Source organism: Meleagris gallopavo, chromosome 1 (genome assembly GCF_000146605.3).
Source record: "Meleagris gallopavo isolate NT-WF06-2002-E0010 breed Aviagen turkey brand Nicholas breeding stock chromosome 1, Turkey_5.1, whole genome shotgun sequence".
Taxonomy (NCBI): domain Eukaryota; kingdom Metazoa; phylum Chordata; class Aves; order Galliformes; family Phasianidae; genus Meleagris; species Meleagris gallopavo.
The window spans coordinates 31,243,810-31,258,898 of record NC_015011.2 but is presented as its reverse complement, the minus strand read 5'-3'; the positions used below and the strand labels follow the sequence as shown (position 1 = coordinate 31,258,898).

At 35.9% G+C, this 15,089-nt stretch overlaps 1 protein-coding gene across 1 annotated transcript in view; it reads right to left on the bottom strand.

Annotated features, from left to right (window-relative positions):
• Positions 1-6: 6 nt before the first annotated feature.
• Positions 7-15,089, bottom strand: part of ARID2 (AT-rich interaction domain 2) — a 46,308-nt gene continuing 31,225 nt past the window's right edge. The window contains exons 15-20 of the mRNA XM_031552135.1: positions 11,981-12,129; positions 6,861-6,999; positions 6,676-6,761; positions 3,274-3,397; positions 3,097-3,188; positions 7-990 (exon numbers count right to left, since the gene is read on the bottom strand). Of these exons, the coding sequence (XP_031407995.1) occupies positions 846-990; positions 3,097-3,188; positions 3,274-3,397; positions 6,676-6,761; positions 6,861-6,999; positions 11,981-12,129 (735 nt within the window). The 3' untranslated portion in view covers positions 7-845. The remainder of the gene's footprint in view (positions 991-3,096; positions 3,189-3,273; positions 3,398-6,675; positions 6,762-6,860; positions 7,000-11,980; positions 12,130-15,089) is intronic.

Sequence of the window (15,089 nt, the reverse complement as noted above, 5' to 3'; positions counted from 1 at the left end):
AAAAAAAAGAAAAAAAAAAATCACAGTTCCACAAAACTGTTTTGACTTTACAGCATCGGTACCTTTGCAGAATTATTTACACAAATTTAAAGAACATTCATCCACTGCGTAGAATATATCACAAGTACTTACAATTGACAGGAAAGTCTAGAAAACTTCAGAACCTACCTATAATGCTTCTAGGACACCACAGAATGTTTTTTCCAGTGGCTGCAGTGGCATGAAAGGTGTTCTATTCACAAGTATTTACAGGATCTATTCAGACTGGTAAATTTTTTATGATAATAAATAAGTGAAAATATATTGGCTCAAGTAAGAAAACCAAGCTACTGATTTCTAAACAAAACACGCAATCCATAGCTAGATACTGGTGGCACCCTCCGAGACCAGGGGGTTACAGGTGTGCTGAAACTTTTCTTTTTTATTCAAACCAGCTTAAACGGTTTCGTAAATATAAAAATGTGCTCCTTTTTGGATATAGATAAAAATATTTAATGCTTCTATTTCATCTGCTCATGTAGGTTTTACAATATTCCATGTTTATTCCAATGTGGATGGTACTGAATTCTGATCACACCAGTTTCCTTCAGGATCTATCAGATTTGAGAGACATCCTGCAGACAGCTGGTTGAAAATCCCATGGCAGTTTTTTTCCCTCCTTTTTCTAAACAGAACAAAGGGATTCGTTGAGTGATCAGAATACAAAGCTTCCTCTCAGCATCATGGGAGGAGATAAAATAATTCAATCTATGGTCTCTGTTCCATTAAGACTTGGTGCTTTCTTCAGTAACAGTATTTGAAATGTGTTTGACTACCTCTGTCCCGATGTACAACAGGGACCTTTCTCACTGCAGCATCTCTGAGTCTTTTTCATGTTCTTTACTCTGGACAGTAAAATTAAGTTCATAAAGGCATTTGGCAAGTGTGGAGGAAGCTTCCATATTACTAATGGCTAGCACTGATAGATGATTTTCATGTCTTTTTAGCAATCTGGAAAAGAAAAAACAAAGAAACATCAGTACGTAGTTTATCACGGTATTCTCCATGTTGCACAAACATTTTTCAGCACTGAAACAATTCTGAGGCTTTTCACTGAAAAGAAAATGCCTTTAAAGTGTTGTAAAGTGTGTGCTGCCACTTCAAACCACACAGTTAATGAAATTACTTTTCAGAAGCTGTTAAAGGCTACAAGGCCTCTATATCCTGCAATGTTACACAGGGGTGGGTGAGGAGGGGCAGAAAGGAGCGATCTGCACAAAGTAAAACCACGCATCTCAGATCTCTGCAGACTTTGGTGGCAGCACCCAGTTAGCTGACACAGTCACTGCCACTGCCACAGCCAGCAGAGCAGAGTCCAGAACGGAATGCTACTCACTCAGATCTCTGAAGTAATCAGGTCAACCCTGAAACAAGCTTGGCACCACTGGCTGCACACTGCTAGCAGTTCCTGAGCCTGCTAGCCATAAGCAAAAATAACTGAGGTGCGGATGTAACTGATGAGATGCTTCAGCTTAATTCTGGTCTAGTAACTAGTAAAGCTTCTGCCCACAACTACCTACTGCTTTGCTGCTCTGCTAAGGATTCACAAATTCCAGTAGACTGTCCTAATGGGAGACCCTGTCTTGGAGACAGACATGTTCCCTCATGACCACCAACAGTAGTGGCAGAAATCAGCACGTAAATCAGCCTGTGCTCAGGACAAAGCACAGAACCCATGTGACTTTCAAAATAATCTTCAGCACTGTTCTTTAATTCAGAAACAGTGAACGAGGCTAAGTTTTCCAGGAAGAAGACAGAATCTTCTTTTGTTCAAAATCCATTTGCTCTTACCTTGTGAAAGAAACTGAATACTCTAGCAAACACCTGAGCTCAAACCATCATGGCACAAGTTTAATGCCAACACTTGTATAAAAAAAAGGGTATAACACAGCACAGAAAAACCCTCAAAGACCTTATCAGTACATGGAACACAACTTTTGTGACAAGTATATGGTATGTATTTATGTGGATCTGGTAGAGGAAAATACTCAGGAGATGCTGCCAATGGTAAAGATAATAGCAAAACCTGTTCCATATTTGAGTTAATTAACTGATTTTTTTTTGTGGTTTAACACTGAAAAATAAATGAATATTCAGAATTAATCATCTGTAAAGTGCTACAAAAATACTTCATGAATATTGCACTCAAATATTCAAGCCTATAAGTATTCTGAAGTTTTTTAACACTGAAATTAGACTAATTCAGGTTATAAGGAACCCCTGAAGTTACACGGTACAACTCCTGCTCAAAGCAGGGCCAACTCCTAAGTTGGATCACACTGCTCAAAATTATATCCAGATGGGTTTTGAATATGTAAGAGAATAGAGATTGCACAGCCTCTTTAGGGAGCTCGATGACTTCTGTCTCCTTCCCCTCATTCTTTCACCATGCTGTCCAAGAAGAATTTGACTGCAGACAACCAAAGCCCCCATTTAGACAGTTAAAGACATCAGGAAGTGTTCTACACTGAGCACTGAGACCATTTCCTACTTAGTAAATAAAGAGAACAACAGAGATTTATGATACTAAGGATCTCCTACGAGTCAGAGGAAAGTTGAGTTATTCATTAGAATTAACCCAACTTTGAAGGGAAAACAAACAGAGAGGTAGCAAATGTGAAATGCAAGTGGGTATCTTTCCACAACATTTAAAAAGTTTCAGAAAACATCCTTCACCCTTTTCCTGGGTTGAGATAAAAGGGTACGGCCAATGGGAGGTTCCTTACAGAAGAATTAATTTTCAGAGTTCAGGCAGGACTGCTTTCAGGAGAAAAAGGGACAGACCCATAGCAAAGACTTCTCTCACTTGCCTCCAAAAATTTAGCCTGTTGAACTTACCAGACACATTTCAAAAATCTGGATCACAAAACTATCTTAGATAAGGTGATGCTGAGCAGCTGTGTGGGGAACAGAGCAGTGAGGAACTGGCAGAAAAACTGTACTGTCAGTATACATGCTGTATTCTTAAAGGATAAGAAAATACCTCCCATCGTTAGGTATGTAACAGAACAAAACTAACACTGCTCACTGGTATTAGAAGAATCAAACAATGCTTACCTGCGACCACATTCTGAATATTTACCAATATTTTTTAATATTAAGGCAGCTGTTAATCGGATGTGTTTAGTTATTGGTCCCTCTTTTTCATCCTACAAAAGAAAAGAAAAAAGTAAAAGCTCCATAGGAGTAAGCAACAATTTGTATCTAATAATACTTGAGTCAAACAATACTCACTGTAAAATCTCTGAAGACAAGGTTTCTTGATCCCCTCCTTAATGCCATTAGGGCAGCACTTGGATGATTCACAATGGCCTTCTGTGCTCTGGGAGTAGCAGCTGTACTCCCTACAACTGGCGGCCTACACAAGCAAAGAACGAATTAGTAACAATAAACTTTACACCACTTTCTAACAGATTAACAACTCCGGACATTTATTTTGATAATTTTTTCAACCTATTTCAACTGAAAGATCCATTAACACACGGTGCTGCTACACAATTTGTCTTTTGTTTCCATGGAGAGAAACATTATTGCAAATCCTTCCGAAGTGTCATGAACATTATTTTACGTGGGGGAAAAAGAACAGCACTGCTCTTGAAGAGGTACTGCTCATCACCCACAGTGTTTGTGATGGAAAAGTACAATAAACCGCATAATGACATAGCAACCTTCTTGAAGTGCACCTACTTGAAGAAATGTTTTGTTAGACAGAATTCAATGTGAACAGTGATAATGGCTACCCAAATGTCAACTGAGATTTAGCCAGAGAATGTCCTAAAAATATAGCTGTTTAAAACCTGACCCAGCTTTTCAGGACCATTAGACACTGAGACAATATAAAACAGAAAATAGTTGTACTTGGTGGGAAGGAATACAAGGTAAAACCACTTAAATTATGATCTAAGACACAAAACATTTAACTGTTAAATTCAACCAAACATCTACCTTTATTACCCTTATTACCTCTATTGCAGCTTTTGAGCTGAGATCAAGAAATTACACAGGGTATTTTATAAAGCTGGAACAAGTAACAGACATGGTGGAGGCAAATCCTTAATTTTAAATATTAACACTGAAGTCAACATTCTTCCATGTGAGACTTTGACACAAATCATACAACTAGAGTTTAAAATGTTTAAGTACATAACGAGTAAGACTCTTTAAAGTGTAACCTCAAAGGATGACTGAAGTGCTAATAGTGAAAAGTATCACCACATTTCAATATGTTATACCATATTACTATGAATTCTTGTACAACCTGGTTAGAAAATGTCAACATATTAGGAACATACATCAGTGTTTGTTTGTAAAGGTAGCATAAATCAGATGTAAATGCTTCAGTTCTTAAAATGAAAATCAGTCTGTAGCAATATTTAGGTATCTAGCAAAAAGAAGTGGAAACAGGCTGACTCCTCCCTAATAACTCAGTTCATAATTCCCATCATCCTCTCCTGATGAGAAATTACATTTTGAAAACCTTTATGAGGAATGAGAGAAGAGCAGGGGTTGAATTAAGATACTGTTGGGCAATTGTATATGTTTATATGAAACTATGCAGCACAGTAATTATTGATTTTCTTTTTTAATTTCTGGGCCACTGTTGTTCTCTTTGTATTGAAAAGAACAATGAATCATCAGCAGAGGCTTCTCCAAATGTCTCTCTCGAACATCTACCGTAACATAATTCAGAAAGCTGAGTTGCTATTTCCTCAATTCTAGAAATACTAAAAAAGGGACAACTCTAGAGTTCTAAAATTTCCTAATTTCAACATCATTTTGATGTCAAACCATACCACTCATCCTCTGACTATAATCATCTCTTGTCCCATTCCCATGCTGCATAAAGAATAGTTTTGTTAGCTTGATACCACCAGCTACAGTGGCAACAAGAAAAAAAAATAGCATGGTTCCAAAGAGACTCAAATGCACAGCTATAGACAACATAGTGATAATTGCTACTGCTACCTGACCTTCCAGACTGTAGCATTCAGCTATCTCTGAAAACCAAAAGAAGAGTTAATATAACACAACTTTAAAAGCAAAGAAATAGAGAATTATAAAGAAATAGAGAGATATAAACCAGCTCTGTAATAGAGTTTAATTTTGCCTACCTGGTTCTAGCAAAAGACATCAGAGCTATTTTTTTGCCTATCACAATACCACACCTACTTGGAAGAAATTATGATTAAGAAAACAGACCTCTGTCTGTCATGGTGTCTCTGAAACATTGTTGTTCAGCAGATTTTGCTCCCTGCACCAGTAAAGCTCACTCTATCTGCACTCCCTCGGATGGAGAGAGACTAAGCAAAAGAAGTCAGCATGTGATGAGAAGGTGCATGCCTAAAAGCTGATGGCTAAAACACAACTCCTCTCAGTATCATTTTTCTAGGATGTTTCAGCTCCATACAATATTCTATTTTTTCTATCTATTTGCCTATTCTAAAGAAACTTGCAAAGACAGAGTCTACTGCCTGTTATCTGTGTGACTGAACACTTATGGAATGGCAGAGCTGAAATCACACCATGCTTGTAGATTGTATCAGACTGATGCTTCCTACTTGCCAAGTATTTAAGATTTTAAATTTTACCATCATTCTTCATTTTATGGTTTTCAGAGGTCAGAATGCCACTTAGTTTCATGAAATAAGGCACTGTAAGGCAATCACATGTTCGTGTTTTAAGAATTTTGGGGATCTTTTAATCTTTTTGATTCAAAAAGCCAAAACTTTTCACAGCTTCCATTCTCAATTTTCTCTCACTGCTGCCTCCTGCAGCACGGTAGCAATTTAACTAGCCACACAACAGACAGCAAAAGTCTGCCTGGGAACATGTAAATCACACCTCTGGCTTGCAATAAAGAGATTCCAGTTAGTTACTAACAAAACTCTAATTTTAATACAGGCATACAAGTAACTGAACCCTGAATAACTCCAACAGTAACTCAACCCCACTGTAACAGGTCTGTACAACGTAATTTTCAGATCACTGAAATAATTCTAGGAAAGAGGAGACACAAACCTGATTCCAGATAGGAGCACAAGATATGAAGATTTAGAGGTCTTGATATTTATAATTTATTTAAAAGGAAGTTTATTAAAAAAGTAGCTGATCACAAAACTAGAAGGAACACAGCAAGTCAGAAGCACATGGTTTAGTGAACATGGTGATGATGGGTTGAAGGTTGGACCAGATGACCTTAGAGGTCTTATGAGATCTTAAAGATTCTATGATTCCAAGTTAGAAGACAATCCAACTCAGTTGTACGAAAGAGCTGATTTGTACCCAGGTAACTTTCCATTTGCATTACAAGCACTTATCTGTTACAGTAAAAGTTATAAAACACTATTCAGTTGAGTATTTTAAGAATAATTTATCATAGAATACTGGCAAACATACCTTCAAAAACTACCTGCTCTTTTAATGACAACTTAACTGTATTTCCTACATCAGAATCTTTTCCCTCTTTTACTAGTTTGTCCTAATGCAACGGACCTCAAATTTAACAGCTGTGTAATAGTCAGCTACAGACTCCATATACAGTTTCACCTGATAAATCAAGTTCTAAATACACAAATTCTTCCAATGATTCCCATTACTCTCATTTTCTTTAGTGCTAAGAAGGCCTAAGTCTCTTACTTATTGGAAGGCTTCTGAATTCCTCCTTGCCCTGGTTCATCTTGCTTTAATCCTGCAAGCAAAGCATCTCTGGAACAATGTTTATCCTATAATGGGAAAAAAAAAAGAAAGGCAGTGAGAAGGTGTGTGAAAATTTCCCATAAAATTGCTACTAATTTTTGAAGTAGTGAAAAAAAAATCTGCACCTGTAAATGGGTAATGAAGGAAAACCTCTGCCTCTGGAAAGGTTCACATCCCTCCCATAAGCACTGCCCTGGGTAGACATCTTTTCCTCCATGTTCAGTTGCTGCATGATAGAAAACCTGTGATGGTGTTTGAAACCACCTACAGAAAGAGAAGAAGGGAGAATTTGAAGCTTTTTTTAATTTCGGTTAGCACTACAGTGCAAATACCACAAACATAACCCATAGTGCCTAAGTATTTTATTTCCTGAAACAAAATGTGGATTAATAAGTGAAAAAGTGTACACGTCTAAATGGAAAAAAAAAAATAAAAATCATGTATATACCAACAGTGAGCTACCAATAAATGGCATTACGATTTTCCTGAATCCAATTAAAATATCATGATTTTCTATTTATATTATACTAAAGAAATAACACATTTCAATTGCAACAGATAACTTCTATGCAATACAAGCAAAACAGACTAATGAACTATAAGCAATAAAAAAAATGTTGGATTTCATTCATTACTTTTCTTCTTCTTCACTGATGGCCATACTCAGACCTTATTTGAAATACAATTGGGAAATAAAAGAATAAACATAATTCAGCCTATTTGCTCTCTACACTGAATACTTGCCAAAACTGATGGAAAATAAAGGATCAGTGTAAAATTTGTGCTTTTCAGTACACGAACTTTGAATTCCAAGAAAATAGGTAGACGACACTTCCTGATGCACACAGAAGTTGAAAGATGTCACTTATATCACCACCCCTACTGACTACTCACTAAAACCTAAGTTTTTAAATGACTTGCCCAAATCAGTTTACTTCCCCACAGTCCTAAAGGATATGCCATTAGACATTTCAGCAAATAAAGTGCTTCTGCAGCAATTAAATAAGTCGTCCTAAACTTGTCCATGTATTACTCTATGTTTTTATAATGTTCTGTTGGTGAAGGCCTGTTCAGCGTAGTAAGGGTTTTCTTCCATTTCAAAGTGGGAGCAAAGTTACAATTCACCTCAAAATACTGATCAATCTACCATTCTTAGAGCTGGATTTTCAAATGGGCACATGTACATTAAAATAACCCATCTTTTGCTGCCTCTGAAAAATCATATGGAGATACACTATATTTCAAAAAATATTAAATGAAAATTGTGAATGACTAAGGCTGTTCTTTTCAGCCTAGATATATCTTAAAATATAACTCAATCATTTGAAATTGTATCCATTACTTCAAGAGACAAAAAATGGCCAAATTAAACAAAAGACTTGGCCACTTACAATCCATTTTGATACAACTAACCCAGCTTGTGAATACACGCTGACAGCTTGGATAGCATCGACCTGGTGATCTAGCTGCTGCCATTTGAGTACTCATTTCCACCTTCATCCATTTGCTGGACGGAGACCACTGCCATAGCAGTCTTAGCAGAGAAAACACAATACACCCACCTCTGTAACTCCAGTCCACGTGCTAATATTTTAGTTTCAAATAACAAGAAAAGTATTTAAGATGCTTGACTAAACTCATTGGGCTGATCAGTGCTGAGAGGGAGATGACCTCCAACCAGACTTCCAGAGAGCAGCCAAGGATGAAGCACCATCTCACAACCCATAGCAGTGGGTTATGGACAAGTTCAAGGCACTCCTTCCGTGTGCCACTGCTCGACTCACCATCATCCATTACGCAATACCTGCAATCAGTATGTCGTCCTAAGCAACAAAACACCGTTACCTGAAGCTCACAGCAGCGTCAAAAGGCTAGCAGAGACAAATCTTAGTTATAAACTGAATCCTATTGCAATAACCTCCTCGTGGCTGGAGGGCTGGAACTATGGCATCCTTAAGGGCCCTTTCAACACAAACCATCCTATTAATAATCTCTGGCACAAATAAAACAAATTTCATGGCATAAGTCAAATCCAAAATGTCATTTAAAATATTTTATTCAGCAAAGCTTTATTTTTCTTAAAGCTTTGCCATTTCAACCAAGTTGGTTCATTGCTATACAATAAATCCATTCAATGCTGTACTTGAAACACTAATCTGATTCTAATTTACCACAACTTTGCAAGGAGAAACTATTTTTCAAATGAACAAGATTCCATTCAATAACTAAGGCAGAACTGTCAGAATCTACAATATTAGTCTGCAAAACTTTAAATTTATTCAGAAAAAATATATTTATTCATAAGCATTAAAGCAACATTTAACAATACTACTAAAATAAAATTTAAGTCCTGAGAATATGCTCAGTTGAACCTTAACTCTTAGTTGCCACTTAATTCCTCCATCACTCTGTTCTGCTGCTGAACAGAACATTAAACTAATAGCTGACCTGACAGGCAGTGGAGACTCAAACAGCATTTTCAATTTACTTTTTAAAATGCAAAGCAATTCAAGAGCAGACAACTCCTGCCTATGTGTGAAACAAAGTAACAGCTTTTAAATTAATCTTAGCAATTAGCAATACTTGCAGACAGCTGAACTTCAAAGCAAAACACCTTCTATTAAAGCAAAACACTTTCTATTACATCTTTAATGCAAGGCACTAAGGACACCTTTCAGTGTTTTACTCCCTGTTCAGATACTTAACCAGAATTTATGTGAGAGTGGCCTATCTTTAACAGTACTTGTATAATTGGGTCTGATTTCGTGGTCCTCGGACACGACATGTACTGAATAAAGAACATGCCATGGACATGTTTCACATCACTCTACTAACTCTGCAGGATGAAGTATCAATACCTGGTATAATGCTTCCACAGCAAACTATTAAAAAAACCAATATCCTTCCTCCCACCTTTGGAATCTTGCTGGTCACAGCACCAGTAACTCAGTAGGTAAAAAAAGAGCATACAATTTTATATATTCATAGTCATCCTGATTGCCAGTAAAAATATTTTTAAAGGACTTCAAGGCCTCCTGCAATGCATTCTGGAAGAAAAATTTAATGCTAATACTTTGTGAGAATAAAATTAAAGAACATGTTCAGGGAAACATATCTAAATAACTATCAACTTAATCTGCTGCCATACTTTTGTGATTAGTTGTGAATACCAAAAAGGAAGCACTGCTCTGTCACTGCCTTATGCTAAACCTAACTGCTTAGTATCTAATGACTAAGCAAACATGGCTGAAACCAAGTATCAGATGTAAAATTAATGAAGTAGACTAATAACCTACTGAAAAGAAGCTTCTTGTTTCTTGCTTAAGCAACTCTTTAAGAACAGCCATCACTGACTGTTTTCACAATAATTCTTAGTAATAGGTGGTAAGTCTGGATTTTTATGTGTTTAGAAGAAAGAGGAAGCCACCAGGAGACACAATATTCTTTGTCTTTTATCAAGCTGGTGACAGAGTATGCATAAACAATATAAGCAATGATGAAAATGCTAACTTAACATTTTGATTCTTTCTTTGCCACAAAGAATGCTGAGAGTAACATTTATAGAAACTGATTTTAGGCTGGAGTTAAAATAAATGTTTTAAAAACCATCACCAGCATGAGAACAAGAGCTGTGCATTAGAAAGACTACACTGTAACAATTCAAAATCTCTGAAGGCTTTTAAAAGTAATAAAACTTAACAATGAACAAAACCCAGTATAATGACAGGAGAAACTTAAAATACAGAAATAGTACAGTATCTTTGACATAGAACATGTAGATCAACTTAAATAACACAGGGCACAGCCATTGACTACAGGAAGATTTACTGGAATGATAGCTTAACACAGACTTATAAAAATACTGGTAATGTATGGTAATCATAATTGTATTGCTTTCTCTTCTGCCCCAAGGTTTGTCTCCATATAAGCACATCTTAGCTCACATGTGACATCAATCTGTTCCACAGTTAGGTGTCACCTCAGCTCTACGTAACTTATCCTACATAACTGAAGACACAGAGGAAAGTTGCTGACAGACTTATGCTTCAAAACTTTAGTCCAGGTTTCTGTTATCTAGCAGATAGCTACAGCAACATCCAGAATCTTATCTAAAACATGTACATTTTGACATTGACTTAACGATCTCTGTGTTGTTTATAAGGAATGAAGAAACAGAATCTAGTGTTTCAGAGGTCCTATAAATTGTCCCTCAGTATTCCTCAATTTCAGTTCTGTTCAAATGCCTCATTTTGCCCAGCAGTTCAAACAGTTCTAACTTTTCCATTATTTCATTCCTACTTTCTGAACGTCTGTGCAACATCTTTCTGCCAAACGAGCCCATCTCTATGCTCCTTTATCTTGTCCAACAACTACAATTAAGTGTCTCAACCTTTTTCGTGCCCATCCTAAACTCACATAATATCTCTATTTTCCAAGTGGCAATTTGACAGCTACCTTTGTTTCACCAGTCTGTACCCTTCACTGATAACTCATCACATTCACAAACCTATGTTATTTTAAAAAAATTAGTGTCAAGATATACATATAGATAAAAGGAGAATATTATGTCTTTTCATAAGCCTACATCCAAAAATCTGCTAGCTTACCTCCCTCTCTTTATTATTATTATTACTTTTTTTTTTTTTTTTAAGGACAAAACCAACAAATCCAAGAATTCTAATCATTGCTGTCAAGTCCTAAGGCTAAGCTCCGTTTTACTTCCTTTTGTGACAAGGGAGTCTTGTGACATACAAATGGTTCCATAATTACTATAATTAATCATAATCTAAATAAAACTTTGACCAGGACAGAGAAGTACAATATGCCACTCTTGCAAAACTGGAAATACAAGGAAGATACTAAAAGCTGCACATGTAAGAAAATGACTCAACAATTCTAACCGAAGTACAGCAATTATTTCTATACTTGTGATACAGAGAACAAGCTTTAGAACTGGATTTTTTTTCTTAAGTACATGAATATAATTTTCTGCTGAAAAATAAAGTTAGAAGAAAGCCATCTAGTGTATGTTTTCTGTTTTGAAGTATAATTGAGAGCAGCTAAGCATCTTGCTTTCTCCCACCTCTGCTTCCTCAACACTTTTCACTTTTTCTTTTCCCTGTTAACAAAGTAGAAGGTATCTTAGGGAAGCACAATAGATAGAACTTGTAAAATCTCGTTTTACATACAAGCATTTGCTACTTATTGCTAAAAGGTAGTTAAGTAGAAGAGCTTTTGACCTTACTTTTTACAAGACTGCCACAGACACATGAAGTTCTGTCCAGGTTTCTTCATTTGCTCTGCATGCTGACTTGCTGCAGTGTATGAAGGTGGCTGCAAATTGAGCTGCTGGCCCTGTACTTGCACTGTTGGTATTGACGTTGCAGGTGTGCTCTGTAGAAAAGGTTAAAACACAGTTTTAAACATGGCACTTAACAAGACACGAAAAACAGTTCACTGTTTGCTCAAAGATATTTTGCTTTACACTTCAATCAACCAACAAATCTTCAGATTTTAACACTTTCAAAATAAGCATTAAGAGATGTAATAACCAGGGACACAAACAGCTCTTATAGTGCACCATTTAGGCCTAAGTTTCTGATATTCAAACTCCTACTTTGAAATTCAAACACAGAATTAAGAATCCAAAGGTACTTTTAAAGGGTATTAGTAGAACATAGGTTATTGCTATTTTATATAAAGCTTTTACTTAAAGCAAAAGAAAAATGGCAAACTGAAAGGTGTGCAGTATCAGCATAGGGATTAGTTTACTTTCCCATTTAAATGTAGGAGAAAACATTACTAAAAAGTAAAATGACCAACAATATATCTAAAACTGCTTTTTTTTCTTTGATAAAATGGTTTCATATGCTACTTCTGTGGAATTCTTCTATACTGTCTCATTAGTACACAACAGTCTGTGTTACAGAACACGCTAAAAAACTTAAATTGAATAATGGTGAATGAACTGTGTCAAAGAGCAGCAGGCTCAACCCATGACATTTATTCTCCATAAAACTTTGCAACGATGTAATTCTTTAAGCTCTTGCAAAACCACACTGTACATTTATACGAAACACCAGAACATCTAAACGTGCTGTATGCTTGTGTACAGAGAAGTGCAAGCATCTCAAACTGGAAAAAGACGTTTCCCTTTATCTCTTACAACATTAAAAGAATCTTATCTTAATACTGGATAAAAATCATCTTGTCAACTACAAAGATCAAAATAAGGCAATATACAGGCAAATACGTGTTTGTTTTTTTTCCTTTTCTTTTTTTCCTCTCCTCTGAATAGCAAAAATAATGGCTACTGATTACGCAATTTTGAAACACTGGTTATTTTAGAATATTTTCTTTTTTTTCCTAGCAGGCTTTGTCTGGCCAGACATTTATGAGAATAATGACAGTAAAAACATAAATCTTCTACATATTATCTAGATCTAACATTCTCTTATTCTCTACTGTTCCAAAAGGAATGCAACACTACAAAACCAAAGGAAATAGCTTTCAAATTTACTTTCAAATGGTGAACACAATACCTTGCTGATACCATTAAGCTCTGATACTGAATAGCTTTAGATTTTAACTGCGAAGAAAGAAACAGTTAAGAGCAACTTCTAACACTTCATTTGCACATTGGTCTTAAAGTTTCCTTCCTGCTGCTCTCTTTTGGCAGTGCAGACAACCATGTCTCAAAGTAAGGAGTTCATTACAGATTGTACAACACTAGTGATAATGACGACAGATAACAAAACTAATCAAAACCAAACTAATCCCACTAACCCTAAGCCTAAATCCTGGTAAAAATATGACAGTGCTCAGCAAAAAGTCCAGAACACATGACTATTACATGATGCACGCAACCTGCATGTATGAAAAGTTGCAAGAAAGGACCCTTGAGTCCATTAGTCATAAATGAAAATATTTTGGAACTCTGAATTATTTTCACCTAAAATTCTCTAATCAATTTAACAGCTTGGATAATTAATTTTCACAATATATCTTTTTTAATAGGTAGACACAAGCAGATCCTTTTAAGATCAGTCTCCCTTTAGTCAGGCATTTTTAAAATGAAGCTGAAAGTAAAATCATCCAGAGTCAGCAATACAGCTTGTTTTGCAAGCTTCATTTAGCATCCTTACAGCAGTACATAATCGTGGTCTTTGTACAACTTTTTATCCCTACAGAACTTCTGTCTCATTTAATGAATGAGAGAGAGTGAAATTACTGAATGAATTCAGGATTTCATTTAATTCTCATCATTCAATGTATGGTTCATGTATTATTTACCCCATTCTAAGCAAACCCTATAATTAATCCAGAATTATGAATTTTCTCAAGAGTTTTCCTGGCAAGCTCTCCTAGTGATATTCTAAGGTTTTAAACATTATTTTTAATGAGACAGTATCATTTTAAATAAGGAGAACTGAGATACAGAATACAACATGTTAAATACCAAAAATGAAAGAGTTCAGAAAAGGAAACGATTTTCAAAACAAAAATTAAAACTGACTGCAATTTTTTTTCTACTCTAGATTCCTGTGAGAAAAAAATATGAAGTTGGTAAACTGAAATTTATACAATAACTGTTGTTCAGGAATCTCTTATTGCTGCAGTACTACGAAGTCAGGTAGCTTTATTCAAACGTGTAGCATTAGGTGCTTACAATGCCCGTGTATTTTTAAGTCAAATTTACTGCCCATCTATCATCTGGACTGATCACAGTAAATTTAAACAAATGAGGGGAAGTCACATTTGTTTTCTTGGGTCTTATTTTTGAAGCACAAGGTCTACATGTGAATGTCTTACAGCTTTCCTTTCTTCATTCCAGAGATGAGAAGTAATATTAGGTGTATATTTTTCAGAATGTCAACTCCTTCACTTCAGAACTACAGCAGAAATACTTGTTATGAATTACCTCTTATATCACTGATATGCAATGACTGTGCAATGTTAATTGTTTATGTTAAAGAAATAAATATGACTGACATTTCATTTCCTGGAATGAATCCATGAATCCTTTGTGGGAGAAGTACCACTGAAAGAAATCTCCTCATGTGGTCAGAAATTACACAAAATTTCCTCCTCTAGCAGAAAACATTTAATAATTCCAGGTTCCTTCAGAAATCAACTGCCCAGTAGCCTAACACACCTGAAAGAGTTTTAAAGCATCTTTCTATATTTAGGTTAGCTCTTTTCATTATTATTGTTTGCAGTTGGCACCACTCAGCACTTCTGCAAATCAGATCTCACTGGACCCCTGCCCTGAAAAGATACCTCTCACATCAGCATCCCATCTTTTTTTTTCTGAAATACATAACCTAATTATAAAATCTCCTTCCAAGTTCACT